Source organism: Pseudorca crassidens, chromosome 9 (genome assembly GCF_039906515.1).
Source record: "Pseudorca crassidens isolate mPseCra1 chromosome 9, mPseCra1.hap1, whole genome shotgun sequence".
In the NCBI taxonomy this organism is placed as follows: Eukaryota; Metazoa; Chordata; class Mammalia; order Artiodactyla; family Delphinidae; genus Pseudorca; species Pseudorca crassidens.
The window spans coordinates 39,276,810-39,293,036 of record NC_090304.1 but is presented as its reverse complement, the minus strand read 5'-3'; the positions used below and the strand labels follow the sequence as shown (position 1 = coordinate 39,293,036).

At 39.4% G+C, this 16,227-nt stretch overlaps 1 protein-coding gene across 2 annotated transcripts in view; it reads left to right on the top strand.

Annotated features, from left to right (window-relative positions):
- Positions 1–14,709, top strand: part of C9H11orf58 (chromosome 9 C11orf58 homolog) — a 28,564-nt gene extending 13,855 nt beyond the window's left edge. The window contains exons 3-6 of one of the 2 annotated variants that reach the window (XM_067749758.1): positions 7,210–7,368; positions 11,247–11,307; positions 12,818–12,927; positions 13,652–14,709. In XM_067749758.1, coding sequence (XP_067605859.1) covers positions 7,210–7,368; positions 11,247–11,307; positions 12,818–12,927; positions 13,652–13,885 — 564 coding nt within the window. In that variant the 3' untranslated portion in view covers positions 13,886–14,709. The remainder of the gene's footprint in view (positions 1–7,209; positions 7,369–11,246; positions 11,308–12,817; positions 12,928–13,651) is intronic. The other variant, XM_067749759.1, reaches the window with a different exon arrangement.
- Positions 14,710–16,227: the final 1,518 nt, after the last annotated feature.

Sequence of the window (16,227 nt, the reverse complement as noted above, 5' to 3'; positions counted from 1 at the left end):
TAATTGGCCTAATTGTTGCCCCAAGTAATTGTTGGTCAGGTACCTCAGTGTAATTTTCTTCCACCATTTAAATATATATATTTTAAACAGGGGTAAATAGAGCAGACTTGCTTGGGGTCCTTTAATGTTGGGTACCAATACAGTGGAGGGGGGGTTCCATTTGGCCCATTGAACCTTAGGAATGTTGTATCAAGATGTTTTGTTTTAATCCCATTAACATTCATTTTATTTATCCCATTTTAAAGTAATCATCTTAAGATTTCTTTATCCATTTGGGATAAGTTCCATTAAAAAGTTTACCTTGTGGGGAAAGAGTCTCTAGACTTTCCCTTTAGTTTTTTCTCTTATTTTTCTGTTAATCAACCTAATTAATTATTCTAATGTTTTTATTAGCATCTGTAAGATCCATTGAGGGAAAGCAGAAACCACAATAAGGTCTCCCAAACCAGTTTTTTTGGTTTGTTTTAAACTAAGCGAGTTCTTAGGTAAACCATTATATATTTTTTTCCCACCTTTAATTTTTTTTCCCCATAGATATCAATAAAACACCTGTTTATAATGAGAGTTCTCTAAAAATTTACCAGTTTAGAAGTTTCTCCAATTTAAAGGATCTGTCGTCTGGCCATTAATGAGATATATGTTAATAGTGACTTAAACCAATAGGATGCAAGAGGCTTCCCCACAGGAGAGTGTGAAGGATGCGACCTAAACAGATCCAGAAAGTTTACTCCCAAAAATAGTCTAAGAAAGTAAAGGCCCTCACTAAACAGGCTGACGCAATGAAGGTTAAGATGGCAAAAATTCAGACAAAAGCCTGCTCAGGGGGCTTCCCTGGTGGCGCAGTGGTTGAGAGTCCGCCTGCCGATGCAGGGGACACGGGTTCGTGCCCCGGTCTGGGAAGATCCCACGTGCCGCGGGGCGGCTGGGCCCGTGAGCCATGGCCGCTGGGCCTGCGCGTCTGGAGCCTGTGCTCTGCGGCGGGAGAGGCCGCAGCGGTGAGGGGCCCGCGTACCACAAAAAAAAAAAAAAAGCCTGCTCAGAATCTCAGTCTATTCGATTGGCTGCTAAATGTACACCATATGTGTACCTTTTGGATGACAGAGATCAAGTACTCAAAACACACACACATGCACGCGCACGCACACACGCACACGCCTGAAGATCAGATAAAACATTTACATCTCAAAGACACAGGAGGAGGAATGCAACTTCCCCCTAGAAGGGCTTTTGTTTTTTTAACATCAGAATTCTGAAAATATGTTTTTATCAAGCCAACTTTTTCTAACATAGCTGCGTATACAATAAAAGAGCTCCATTTAGTCATTTTCAGAGCAAGATTTCCTTTATTTACCTGCAGGTATGAGCTCTGTACATACATGAATCTGGCTAGAGTGCTAGTTGGAGGTTGGCTTTCTGATGCCCCTCATTTCTCTGAGAGAATCTGTTTCCCATTTGAACTTGAATTTCTCAGGCATAAAATTTTATTAGTGCACTTTTATCCTGACACATTCTTGTCAAGATAGCCAATTGGAGGAAAATGTCAGGTAAACCTCTTACCTAACCAACCATTCAGCTGAGACTGCTCAGTATCTTTCAAACTGAGGAAATCCTCGTGTCTTTCAATTGAGTTACCCTAGTAACTTTCAGGTAGGGGGCACTTTCTCCCAATGTCTTTCAGCTGGGCTCCCCTAGTATTTTTCAACTAGCAGGGGCCACTCCCCAATATCTTTTAACTGGGGAGCCAGTACCTGTTAGACACCGCCAAATAAAACTCAGGATCATCAGCCAGTAATTGGGAGATCCAAGAACCAGGAGGGACTCACCCAAATTCATCTGGACTCTGCAGAGCCGGATGGGCACAACAGGCCTCTGCTGGTACCAAGGCCCCAGTTCCTTGTAGAGTTCAGGCAAAGCAGAGACGTCTGCTCTGAGTCCCTTCCTGGTCACCAAAACTGTCAACTGAAAAAAATACACAGCCTAAAAGTGGAGAATTATGTTTTATTTGGCGGATTTCCTGAGGACTTAAGTCAGCCTCTCATATTGCTCTGAGGGACTGCTCCAAAGAGGTAAGGGAGGAGCCAGGATATACGCATTTTGCATCAAAAACTAGGTAGTCGAAACATCAAAGGATTACTGTTAATTAAAGAAACTGTTAATTATGGAAAACCAAACATGTCAAGTTAATGAATTTAACACTTTTCCACGTGTGGGAAGTTTCAAGAGTCTGGACTCATTGAAATCATCCCTTTGATATACACCTTAACTATCTAGGGCCAGTTTCATGCTTTTCACCATCCTGAATCCCCTCAGGGTGCACAGTTGAGGGTGGCTGCTGGTTTGATGGCCACAATATCCTTCATTTACTGATACAGCAGGCCACAGCATCTTGTGAATACAAGATGATCATTTGGTTTTTATTATTTAGTTTGTTAAAGTGGTGTATCACACACTGATTTGCAGATATTGAAAAATCCATGCATCCCTGGGATAAATCCCACTTGATCATGGTGTATGATCTTTTTAATGTTTTGTTGGATTCGGTTTGCTAGTGTTTTGTTGAGGATTTGTGTGGTTATGTTCATCAGTGATATTGGCCTGTAATTTTCTTTTTGTGTGTTATCTTTGTCTGGTTTTGGTATCAGGGTGATTGTGGCTTCATAAAATGAGTTTGGGAGTCTTCCTTTCTCTGCAGGAGGTTTTAGAAGGGTAGGTGTTAACTCATCTCTAAATGTTTGACGGAATTCCCCTGTGAAGCCATCTGGTCCTGGACTTTTGTCCGTTGGAAGTTTTTAAATCACCGTTTCAACTTCAATACTTGTTATTAGTCCCTTCATATTTTCTATTTCCTCTTGGTTCAGTCTTGGGAGATGGTACCTTTCTAAGAATTTGTCCATTTTTCCTAGGTTGTCCATTTTACTGGTGTATAAATTGGTTGTAGTAGTAGTCTCGTGTGATCTTTTGTATTTCTGTGATGTCAGTTGTAACTTCTCCTTTTTCATTTTTAATATTGATTTGAGCCCTTTCCTTTTTTTCTTGATGAGTCTGGCTAAAGGTTTATCAATTTTGTTTATTTTTTCAAAGGATCAGCTTTTAGTTTCATTGATCTTTTCTATTGTTTTCTTATTTCTGCTCTGATCTTTATGATTTCTTTCCTTCTGTTAACTTTGGGCCTTATTTGTTCTTCTATCTCTAGTTGCTTTAGGTGTAAGGTTAGGCTGTTTGAGATTTATCTTCTTTCCTGAGGTAAGCTTGTATTGCTATTAACTTTCCTCTTATAATTGCTTTTGTTTTCTGTTTTTTCTCATTTTGTTTAGTTATATATATTTTATTGAAATACAGTTCAGTTACAATGTGGTGTTACTTTCTGGCATACAGCAAAGTGATACTTTGCTGTACTATATATATATTCTTTTTCATATTATTTTCCATTATAGTTTACTACAAGATATTGAATATAGTTCCTGTACTATACACTAGGGCTTTGTTGTTTATTTTATTTTTTATTTTAATTTAATGTTTATATTATATTAGAGTAAGGTTGATTTACAGTGTTGTGTTAGTTTCAGGTGTACAGCAAACTGATTCAGTTATAGATATACATATATCCATTCTTTTTCAGGTTCTTTTCCCATATAGGTTATTACAGGATATTGAGTAGAGTTCCCTGTGCTATACAGTAGGTCCTTGTTGATGATCTATTTTATATATAGTAGCATGTATATGTTAATCTGAAATTCCTAATTTATCCCTCCCCTCCCACCTTTCCCCTTTGGTAACCATATGTTTGTTTTCAAAGTCTGAGAGTCTGTTTCTGTTTTGTAAATAAGTTCATTTGTATCATTTTTTTAGATTCCACATATAAGTGGTAGCATATGATGTTTGTCTTTTTCTGTCTGACTTCATTTAGTATGATAATTTCTAGGTCTATCCATGTTGCTGCAACTAACATTATTCTTTTTTATGGCTGAGTAATACTCCATTGTATATGTGTACCACACCACAGTATCATATGAGATTTCTCTTTCTCTGTCTGACTTACTTCACTCAGTATGACAGTCTCTAGGTCCATCCGTGTTGCTGAAAAGGGCATTAATTCCTTCTTTTTAATGGCTGAGTAATACTCCATTGTTTACATGTACCACATCTTCTTTATCCATTCCTCTGTCAATGGGCATTAGGTTGCTTCCCTGTCTTGGCTGTTGTAAACGGTGCTGCAATGAACATTGGGGTGCATGTATCCTTTCGGACCATGTTTTTCTCTGGATATATGCCCAGGAGTGGGATTGCAGGGTCATATGGTAGCTCTATTTTTAGTTTTTAAAGGAACCTCCATACCGTTCTCCATAGTGGCTGTACCAGTTTACATTCCCACCAACAGCGTAGAAGGGTTCCCTTCTCTTCACACCCTCTCCAGCATTTATTGTTTGTGGTTTTTTTTTTTGTTTTTTTTTTTTGCGGTATGTGGGCCTCTCACTGTTGTGGCCTCTCCTGTTGCGGAGCACAGGCTCTGGACGTGCAGGCTCAACGGCCATGGCTCACGGGCCTAGCCACTCCACGGCATGTGGGATCTTCCCGGACTGGGGCACGAACCTGTGTCCCCTGCATCAGCAGGCGGACTCGCAACCACTGCGCCACCAGGGAAGCCCTGTTTGTGGATCTTTTGATGATAGCTGTTTTGACTGGTGTGAGGTGATCCCTCACTGTAGTTTTGATTTGCATTTCTCTAATAATTAGCAATGTTAAACATCTTTTCATGTTGGCCATCTGTATGTCTTCTTAGGAGAAATGTCTGTTTAGGCTTTGTATTGCTGTATTCTTTTAGTTTTCACTTGTCTGGGAAATTCTTTATCTCTCCTATTCTAAATGATAATCTTGCTGCATAGAGTATGCTAGGTTGCAGATTTTTCCCTTTTAGGACTTTGAATATATCTTGCCACTCCCTTCTGTCCTGGAGTGTTTCTATAGAGAAGTCAGCTGATAGACTTATGAGGGTTTCCTTGTAAGTAACTCTTTTTCTCTTGCTGCCATTAGAATCCTCACTTTAACTTTTGCCATTTTAATTATAATATGTCATGGTGTAGCTTTGCTTGGGTTCATCTTGTTTCCGACTCTGTTTTTCTTGTACCTGGATATCTGTTTCCTTTTGGTTTGGGAAGTTTTCAGCCATAATTTCTTCAAATGCATTTTCAATCCCCTTTTTTCTTTCTTCTCCTTCTGGGATCCTATTATGTGTAGATTGACTTGCCCTATTTTATCCCATAAGTCTCGTATATTGCTTTCATTTTTTTTCACTTGTCTTTTTGTCTGCCGTTCTGATTGGGTGATTTCCATTATTCTGTCTTCCAGATCACTTATTCTTCTGCATTATTTAGTTTGCTATTTATTGCCTTTAGCTCAAGTTTTATCTTGGCAGATGAGTTTTCTAATATTAATTGGCTCCTCTTTATAGTTCTAGTTTCTTGTAACAGTGATCTGCATTTCTTCTGATAGTCTTTGTTAATTCGTTTAGTATTTTTATTACCTTCTGTTTGGACTTGGGATCTAGTAGACTGGAGAGGTGTTTCATCGTTTGTACTTCCAGGGGATTTCTCTTGTTCTTTTAGTTGGGAGCAGTTCCTGTGTTTCTTCATTATACTTGTTTCTCTGACTCTATGACTTTAGGAGAAACAGTTATCTACTGTGGTCTTAAAGGGCTGTTTTTATGTGGGAATGTCCCTGTGTAGCCTGAATGAGTCTAATATTTTTGGTGTAAAGGCCGTTTTTAGTATGGATGACTGCCACGTCTTTCCTCAATGTGTGCTTGCCCTTTTCCCCTTGATAGGGGGTGTGATTGGTGTTGTGGTGACCAGAGCCTGCACTGGATGTTGAACAGGGGCCTCCACTTTGCTCTGTAGCTGTCACAGCCCTGCCAGGGGCAGGGTCTGCTCCCCAGGTGTTGGAGTAAAAGCACTCAGATCCGTTGCTAAACTGCAATGTGAGGTAGATGGGACTAGAGTGCTCCCACTGGGAGAGGAGCCACTGGGTATTCTTCCCAGGAGCTGTCCACTGAAAGGTATGCTCTGTGGTGTCTCCTGTCACCTGTCATGAGTACTCACAAAGTACACTGTTGTTGGCACTGCTCTTGGCCCCGCTTCAGCTGTGGGAATGCAGTCAGTTGGTCCAGATGCCCCTCAGGCGCAGTTATCAGAAAGCAACCAGTGCAGATCTGCCAAAGTCAGGCACCATGACCCACCATAGTCGGGCACCTGGACCCACCGTGGGAGCTATGGAATTAGCCCTGGACCCGCCCTAATCACAGAAGCACCAATAATATGCTTGGATGTCCCCCAGGTGCTGAGCTTACAAAGGCACCAGAGGCATAAATCTGCCAAAGTCTCAAAGCTGCTGGCTGGACACAGCTCATATTTCAGCCCCACCTCTGTGTGTAGGCAACCACCAGGGCTTGTCTACTAGCAGAGCTCATAGAGTCAAGAGTTGTGCCCACTGTGAGCACAAAGAGAATGAGGCTGCTGTGGTGGGGTCCTGACCCTCCCTTCATGAGCACATTACCAGTGGGGCTTCTATGGTGGACCCAGGCAGTATCCTGCTCACACCTTGTGGCCTGGGCCATACTCCAATACATTTTGGCTGTCTCCGCGCAGTCAACCCCAGTCCTCTCCCCAGGTCTGTCCCCTAAAGCCTGAGTTTTAGCACCCAGCCCCCTCGCACCAGCAGACACACATCTCAGGCTGGGGAGTAAGTAGAGCGAGGTGGCCAGGACCATCAGTGCTGGTCTCTCTTTGTTCTGCCTTCCTAAAGCCTGTTGCTGCACTCCTCTGAGCCAGTGAAGCACACTTTCTGTCCTGGCTGATTTTTCCCAGTTGGTGAAGGGGGTTCCTGGGGTTAGAGAACCTTTCCTCTTACACAGCTCCCTCTCCCAAAATTGTTTTGAATTTGTTTTTGTATGTCTTTCACCTTTTGTTCTCTTCTCTTGTGATTTGATGACTATCTCTAGTGTTGTGGATAATTTTGTGTGTATATCTATTATAGATTTTTAGTTTGTGGTTACCATGAGATTTTTGTAGAGCAGTCTATATGTATACGTGATTGTTTTAAGTTGCTGCTCTCTTAATTACAAATGCATTTTTGAAATCCTGCGTTGGTACTCTCTTCCCCTCACAATTACTGTTTTTGATATCTTTTTTTTTTTTTTTTTTGCGCGGTACGCAGGCCTCTCACCGTCGTGGCCTCTCCCGTTGGGGAGCACAGGTTCCGGACGCGCAGGCTCAGCGGCCATGGCTCACGGGCCCCGCCGCTCCGCGGCATGTGGGATCTTCCCTGACCGGGGCACGACCCGACGTAGGGGACTCCCAACCACTGCGCCACCAGGGAAGCCCTTGATATCATATTTTATATCTAATTGCTTTGTGTATCCCTTAACTGCTTATTGTAGATACAGATAATTTTTCTACTTTTGTCTGTCAGTCTCCCTACTGGTTTGCATTTGGATTATTTCCTATATGTTTGCCTTTGTCTGTGAGCTTTTTCATTTCTTAATTTTCTTGTTTCTAGTTGTGGCCTTTTCTTTTTCATCTAGATAAGTTCCTTTAGCATTTGTTCTAAAGCTAGCTTGGTGGTGCTGAATTCTTTTAGCTTTTATTTGTCTGTAAAAGTTTTGATTTCTCCATCAAATCTGAACAGGAGCTCTGCTAGGTAGAGTATTCTTGCTTGTAGGTTTTTCCCTTTCATCACTTTTTTAAATATATCGTGGCACTCCTTTCTGGTCTGCAGTTTCTGTTGAAAAATCAGCTGATAGCCTTATGGAATTCCCTTGTATGTTATTTATTGCTTTTCCCTTGCTGCTTTTAATATTCTCTCTTTTATCTTTAATTTTTGTCATCTTGATTACATTGTGTCTTGGTGTGTTCCTTGATTCTTTGCACTTCCTGGACTTGAGTGACTGTTTCCTTTCCCAGGTTAAGGAATATTTCAGCTATTATCTCTTCAAATATTTTCTCAGGCTTTTTCTTTCTGTTTTCTCTTTCTGGGACCTCTTTAATGCTAATATTAGTGTGCTTGATGTTGTCCCAGAGGTCTTTGAAACTGTCCTCATTTCTTTTCATTCTTTTTTCTGTTCAGTGGCAGTGATTTCCAGTACTCTGTCTTCCAGCTCACTGATCCATTCTTCTATATCACTCAGTCTACTATTTATTCCTTCTGGTGTATTCTTCATTTCAGTTATTGTATTTTTCATCTCTGGTTGGTTGTTCTTTAAATTTTCTAACTCTTTGTTAAAAACTTCTAACTTCTTGCTCTGGCATCCATTCTCCTCCCAAATTCTTTGGTCATCTTTACAATCATTATTCTGAACTCTTTCTCAGGTAGAATCTTGTTCCTTCATCTGGAACATATTCTTCTGCCACATCATTTTGTCTAAGTTGGTATTTTTATGTATGTGGTAGGTTAGTTACATTTCTTGACTTTGGAGAAGTGGCCCTCTAGGATGTGTCCTATGCATCCCAGCAGTGCACTCCCTTCTCGCCACCCAAGCTATATGCTCTAGAGTTTCCTCCTAAGAGGGCTGTGTGGGTCCTTCTGTTGTGGTGGCCTGACTATGTGGGTGATCTGGTGGGCTTGGTTGGTTGCCAGGCCCTGCCTTGTGCGGATGCTGCTGGCTGCTGTTCAGCAGGCCCTGGTCATGAAGTGACTGCTTGCAGAACCCTAGGGGGCCCCAAGGCTAGTGCTGGCTGGGTAGTCAGAGTCAGGTTCATGAAGACTCTGGGGCTGTTGCCCACCCATTGGCAGGTTAAGCCGGATTCTGGAGGCAACTGGGCAGTCAGAGCTGGTTCCTGGAGTCTGGCTGCAGGGCCCCTGGATCCCAGAGCACATATAAGATTTGGGGTTGGGAGGTGGTTCTTGACACAGTTGGTTATGGGGTCCAGGGTGTCCTGAAGGTTGCATTGGCCTGCTAGCGGGCACAGTCTGGCCTGCTGTGGGCAGACTTGGTCTGTAGTCTGCGGGAATCATATTTTTCTTGCATCTGGTGTCTGCCCCCTGGGTGGTGAGGCTGCTCTAGAGGCTTGTGCAGGCTTCCTGGAGGGAGGGGCTAGTGTCTGCCCACTAGTGGGTGGAGCTGGGTCTTAGTCCTCTCATGGGCAGAGCCATGTCTAGGGGGCATATCTTGAGGTGGCTGTGGGCTCAGTAAGTCTCTAGGCAGCCTGTCTGCTGAGGGGTGGGGCAGTGTCCCTGCCCAGTTAGTTGTTTAGCCTGAGGAGTCCCAGCACTAGCACCTACAGACTGTTGGGTGGGATAAGGTCTTGGAACTAATGAGCCAAGATGTCAGCCGCCAACAGTGTTCCCCGGTATTCTGCCATCAGTGTCTGTGTCCCTAGGGTGAGCCACAGTCCCCCTACCACCCCGTGTCTCCAGGAGACTCTCCAAGACTAAGAGGTAGGTCTGGCCCAGGTGCCTATCGAATTACTGCTTTTGCCCTGTGTCCGGGTGCATGTGAGATTTTGTATGCTCCCTCGAAGAGTGAAGTGTATTTCCCCCAGTCCTGTGGAGCTCCTGCAGTTAAGCCCCAGTGGCCTTCAAAGCCAAATTCTCTGGGGGCTCATCTTCCTGGTACCAGACCCCTGGGCTAGGGAGCCTGATGTCGGACTCAGAACTCTCACTCCTCTAGGAGAACCTCTGCAGTGTAATTATTCTCCAGTTTGTGGATCACCCACCCCAAGGGGTATGGAATTTGATTATATCCAGGTTGTTGTGGTTCCTTCTTTATGTCTTTAGTTGTAGAAGATCTTTTCTGGTGGTTCCCAGTCTTTTTCATCAATAGCTGTTCTGCAGATAGTTGTGGTTTTCGTGTGCTCGTGAGAGGAGGTGAGCTCAAGATCTTTCTACTCTGCCATCTTGGCCAGTCTCCCAAACACTTTATTTACCTTGTGAAACTGATGCCGAAAACTCGGCGTCTGTGCACCAGTACGGAATTGAATCTCGGAGACAGAGTTTTGGGTGAAGTAGAAGAGAACAGCTTTATTGCTCTGCCAGGCAAAGGGGGACACAGCAGACTCAGTACCTCTCAAAACTGTGTGTCCCGACCTGGAGGGATTTGGTGAGGAGTTTTATAGCAGTGGTTCAAAGGCAGGGTTGCTGATAAGGATCAGGGTGTGTGCAGGGCCTGGCTTCAGGTGGTCTGATGAGTTTCTGTGACTCCTTTAATCTGGCCTCAGATGGTCTCTTGAAGAGCTTCTCTGGTTCCTTTTAATCTGGGATAAAGAATGCTAACATCTTACATTTGTTGGGGGTTTCCGTTCTGTAAAGAACTCATTGTTATGTGTATCCCTTCAGGCAGAACCAGGACCCTATCCAAAGGCTACACTGTTGTTTCTTGACTGCTCCTCCCTTGTCTCTGCATGGCAACAGTTCAAATCTGCCCTTTGGAACTCAGGGAGTGTCACGGAGGCTGGAGTCTGTTCCCTATAAACAAGAAACTGGGGACACGGAAAGGCTTCCATGCCCGGGAGCCCCACAGGCTCATGCTTGGTTTCAAAACTAAATATGAACCATGAAGAGTGGATTGGAACTGATAAATTGAGAGTAATTATGTAAGCTGATTAGTTGGTAACTAATTACCAATTGAGTCATTTATTTTTATGTTTTATAGAACTAGATTGTTTTAAGTTCTGTGCTTTTTGATAGTTTGAAAGTGGGTGTTTATTGTAGTCAAAAGTAATGAGCTAGCTATTTGTGGTATGTTGTTAAATAGTAATGGTTATTTTATGTTTTATATTTTAAATTTCGATCACATTGTTCATTATAAAGCTATTATTTTTATTCAGTTAAATCTCATTTGCTTTCTTTCCATGATATATGCCTGAGACATCAGAAAGAGAAGGTGGAAAAATCAAAGCAACTCATTTTACTGGCATTTTAGGAAAGAAAATGTTTAGATTGATCCACTTTTCTAGCTGTCTATCCCATTTAAAATTCCAGCTTTAACTCTACATACTTTCTATCCCCTTCCTCTGCTTGGTTTATTGTAATTACACTGCCTTCAGACATACTGTAATTTACTTACTGATTTTGTGTCCCCTCCCCATCCCTATCCATGCAAGAATGTAAATTCCATAAAGACAGGGATCTTAATTTAGTTCTTTTTCTTCACTGTATCCCATAAGCCTGGAATATTGTCAGGCACATAGTAGATACTTAATAATTATGTTGAATTAGTGGTCTCAAATTCTAATAAATTTCCTGCCTTCTTACAGAAAGAACATACTGGTCGTCTTGTTATAGGAGATCACAAATCCACATCTCACTTCCGAACAGGTAAGAAAGTAAAATATAATTAAAGTGGAGGTGCTAAATTTGGAATATGAAATATTTGTACATATTTTGGGATATTCTAACTTTCGTGTATAATTGTTGATTAGTTCTAATGATTAATAAATATTAGAAATATATGTAGTATATGTAAACATGTTATGTATATCATGTAACAGTTAGTATATACTTTCATAAAAGATTTGAGTATATGTACATCGATATGATATTCTAACCAAGAAACTAACCAGTTTCTGTCTTCATTTTTACTAACTCACAACGTGTAGTATTTTAATTGTAGTGAGGTTTTATGCCTCATCTTGCCAACTATAGTATCTAGAGTTTACATGTATTTTGTAAATTATTTAACATACAGTGTTATAGTTGGCATATTATACTGGTTTTTAGTTTATTCACTGAGTTTTGCTCTGAAATCTTGGAAGAGTATAAACTCATTGGAATGCCTGAAGAAATTAATTTTTCTTTTAATTTTGGGGGAAAAACTTTAAAAGTAAAAACAGAAAATGAATTAGAATTTGGATTTGAATTCAGTCTGCTGAAAAGTAAAGTTTTATCCCATTTAAAATTGGCCCTAATCTTAGACATTAGAAATTGATAGGCATTTTATATTTCTGGTGTTGAACAGTTATTTCAAATTGATTTGCACTGCTACAAAAGGCAAAAGAGTCCTGAGCTTTGGCAGAATGGAAATATGTTTAACTGTTGCATTCATTCTTTTAAAATATGAAATTCTTCTTGTATTTACAAATTAAAATGTCACGTACAGAAAGCTTCACTGGTATTGGTAATGTTCTGCTTCTTGGGTGGTAAGTTTATAGGTGGTTGTTTAGTATTCTGCTTCATAACTTATATATATAACAATATATGTTAAAAATAATTTATATATCAAATGTTGCATGATAAAATTACAAATAAGTTTATGTTGGTGCAGTAAACTGATATGCAAAGAAAGGCGTAAAGGGAAGCCATTCCAAGGTCATCTTACATTTTATTTAGCCATTCTCTAAACAGAATTGTGTGCCTTTTCATTATTTCTGTTCAAAGACAGAAGCTTTTGTTTGTTGGAGGATTTTTTCTGCATGACTAGGAGGAAACTTTCAGGAGAACCATTATTAGACTATAAATAAACTAAAACATGATGCCCAAAGTTCTTAGTAATTAATAGTTACAATATGTAAACTTAAGCAGTTCTGAGATTCCTGTATCTGGTTTGAATTATTACATGGGAAAAATTAAGTTTTTCATCTTTAATAAACAACTTGTGCTTCAGGGGGTTGGTTATTAAAGAAGTAATCATAAATACATCCTTCAATTATTTTATCTGTTGGGTAACTACCTATGGTTTATAAACCCATCCACAAAATTCGCTGTAAAATTAGTCACAGTTAGAGAAATCAGCCCTGAATATAATAGCATCTGTATTGTGGGTTTTTTGTGTAATCAAATATTTTTATTAATTTGACTGAAACATAATCAAAGTACACTGGACATACAGGGGAAGAAGACAAGAAAATTAACGAAGAACTGGAGTCTCAATATCAACAAAGTATGGACAGTAAATTATCAGGAAGATATCGACGACATTGTGGACTTGGCTTCAGTGAGGTAGTAATTATGTATTTTCATTAAGTGGGAAGATAATTTCCAATTTGATTATCATTTATTTGTGTTAAATTACTCTAGCGATCAAGAACCCTATGTAGAAGGCTTTCTTTATGCAGTTACATTTTTACATGCCAAACTAGGTCTTTGTAGATAATGAGAATAGATATTTTTGACAGTTTTAGAAATATGTTTTCTGATACTAGCTTAATATAAATTCTGCTTAGATAATCATTAGGGCACATCTTAAGTAGGCATGAACAACATACAAGTTACGTGAAATATTTCATGTAAATACCGGTTCAGGAGAGTTTTCTTGGCTGTTTCCTACATCATCTCTTTTCATATAATAACTATTGGTCCATTACTCCAAAGTAATATAATATGCAAAACATAGATAACTGTTTAAATATTCCCATGGATCAGTGGTTAACTTGCCTTATTTACTTAAAATAATACTGTTTCCATCAGGAAGATAATAATATATTATTTTCAAACTAGGGGGGAGGGGAGAAGGTGAGTGGTCTTCAGAGCCCTTTCTTAAACCAAAATCCTACTCAAGTCCCAGGGTATAAAACACATGGAGGTGCCTGAGTCCTCATTTCTTCCCTAGGCAGCCTCTGATCTTAAACTGTTAATGGCTAGGGAGTGAGACAAAAATTTTGGGGTCTTTTCCAGTTTTTATACTGGATAATGTATTTTAATAGCTGTTGATTGATGTTTTTAGGTAGATGATCATGATGGAGAAGGTGATGTGGCTGGAGATGATGATGATGATGATGATGATTCACCTGATCCTGAAAGTCCAGATGACTCTGAAAGTGATTCAGAGTCAGAGAAAGAAGAATCTGCTGAAGAACTCCAAGCTACTGAGCACCCTGATGAAGTGGAGGATCCCAAAAACAAAAAAGATGCAAAAAGCAACTATAAGATGATGTTTGTTAAATCCAGTGGTTCATAACTCCCAAACACTTAGTCTTTGTATTAAAAGTAAGCCTTATTGTTATAATGCACAGTGGAGGACTGCTTATAGAGCACAGACCTTTGTATTATAATTTTTAAAAAGGCCCTTTTAAATAATTACAAAGAGTGTTTGCTTTCAGATGCCATGGGTTACACTTTTATGGGCATGACTATAACCATTTTTGTAAACAGTAAGAGTTGTATAAAATAAGAAATAAATACAATACTCAACTTCCTTTCATGTTAGCATCATCAAACTTCTAATACTACCTTTTTACCCCTTCAAATACAGTTACGGGGGAAACAGTATTTTTTGTGTGGTAGCTGTTTATCTTTTTTTGTTCCTTCATGTTTCTCTCTTATAAAAGTTTATCTGGTACTGTGATGTGTTCATAAAAATATTCTTTTATTATACTCTCTTATAGTAGAACTATTCACCATGGATATTTCTGCTGCCAGTAACAATCTAAATTAATGCTGGCAAAAGATTAGGTACTTAGTTTACTCTTACTGAATCAGCTCTACTCTTTTGGACCAAAGCAACATGAGAGCAAATACTTTTCACACCGGTTAGGATGGAGTTGCAGTTGTCATATATTTGGAATGTTATGATCCCAAGCAGTCTTCGCATAATTTGAATGACACTGTATGTTAGATTTTTGATAAAATTGGCCAGTTTTTACAGAAGAAATTTTTTCTCTGATCATTTGGTCCTATCTATTTAGGAATATGTAAAACTGGATTTTTTTTTTTTTAAGGTAATATGTGACCAAAGTTAATTTTCTTCCTAACACCTAAATAAAGAGAAAGCAGTTTCTCATATGTGGTTGTGATACCTTTATCCTCATTATCTGAAAATGAGGAATAGTCTTATTGAACAAGAAGCTGAAACAAGATATTCTCTTCATTTTATCCCAGTGCTGTTATCCTGATTATCTAATTACAAAAAGGAGTATTGCTGTATGATTTTATCGCCACTTCTGTTGGAGTAAGATCTGACTGTTATTATGTGGTTAATTTGTACAGCAGAGTAACACAAACTGCATTATGGGCTAGTCAATGATCTTTGAGTAATTGGGTTCAAAATCTTAATGTTTAAGTGACATGTTCAAAGGCTTTGAGTTAAACCTTTTTGTTTGCTGAACTGTTACACATCTAGATACTTAAGTATGTGTTTAATGTGTTGTTTTTTTTTTTTTTAATTCCTGTGTCATTTTGAAGTTTAGAATTTTCGAGGAATGTAGCAAATAGAACAAGCGATTTCTGGATTATGCAATCCATCCTGAAATTTTTTCATGTATCAGACCCCCAACATTTCATTTTTTCTTATGTCTCACATTGTTTTATAATAGGTGCTACCCTATATAGTAAAATACTGAGTCAGTGACTAGTAGAATGTGTAACATTTAACAAATAGTATCTGGTTTAAACAAGTTTGGCTTTGTTCAAATTTCAGTTTGGCCACTGATTGTCAAATAGCTAGTCTGTAGGGTTGCTTCTTACAACTAATTTAAGTAGAAAGTGAAGACTGATATATGTTTAAGAATGGAAGAGGGAGAGACCAGTATTATGTTTTAAAAGGTATTTTCATCAGTTTATTTAAATATGCTTGGTTATTTATAAGTCTTGGTTCTTATATGTAAATAGAAGAGCCTCCTTCTAAAATAACTACACTGGAAGACCTTTTTTCTTCATCTTCAGAGAAAGAAATTCTCATTCCAATTCATATATTATTGGACATTAACAAAATTCAGGGTTGGAATAAATTTAGGTCTGTTGGTCCATGTGGCCTAGTGTCCCAGCACCACATTAAATATCATGGCTGTCTTTTAAGCATGAACATTGGGTTGGTTTTTGCTTTTTTTTTCCTTATCAAATTGTGTGTGTGTGGTGGGTGGATTAAAGGAAGAGAGATGCCATGGCATTTTGATATCCCTACTGAAGTACCATAAGGGAAAACACATTTTTGGGGGGGCAGTGAAACATGCTATTGAGGGGAAAGTTGAGTGGCAACTTTTTCTTACTATTGATAATTTCTTACCTGAAATACACTTCTCCCGAGTGCTTGACTATACCAGTGATCCAGTGATCTTTCTATTGTAAAGGTTTTCAGGAACACAGATTCCAATTTTGTGTGTATTGATAGGTAAAAATCCTCTTCTCAAATCTAATTTTTTAAATCCGGATGAATTGCAGGTACAGAAGAAAGTCTGAAGTGATTGCTGTTCTGATAAAACAACAGTTTGAGAGCAGAAAGATAGGTCATATTCTCTGAGTAAATTTTGAGGAAATAAATTGCAACTACCTGGTTGACATCAGTGGCCACTTACAGGGCTTTAG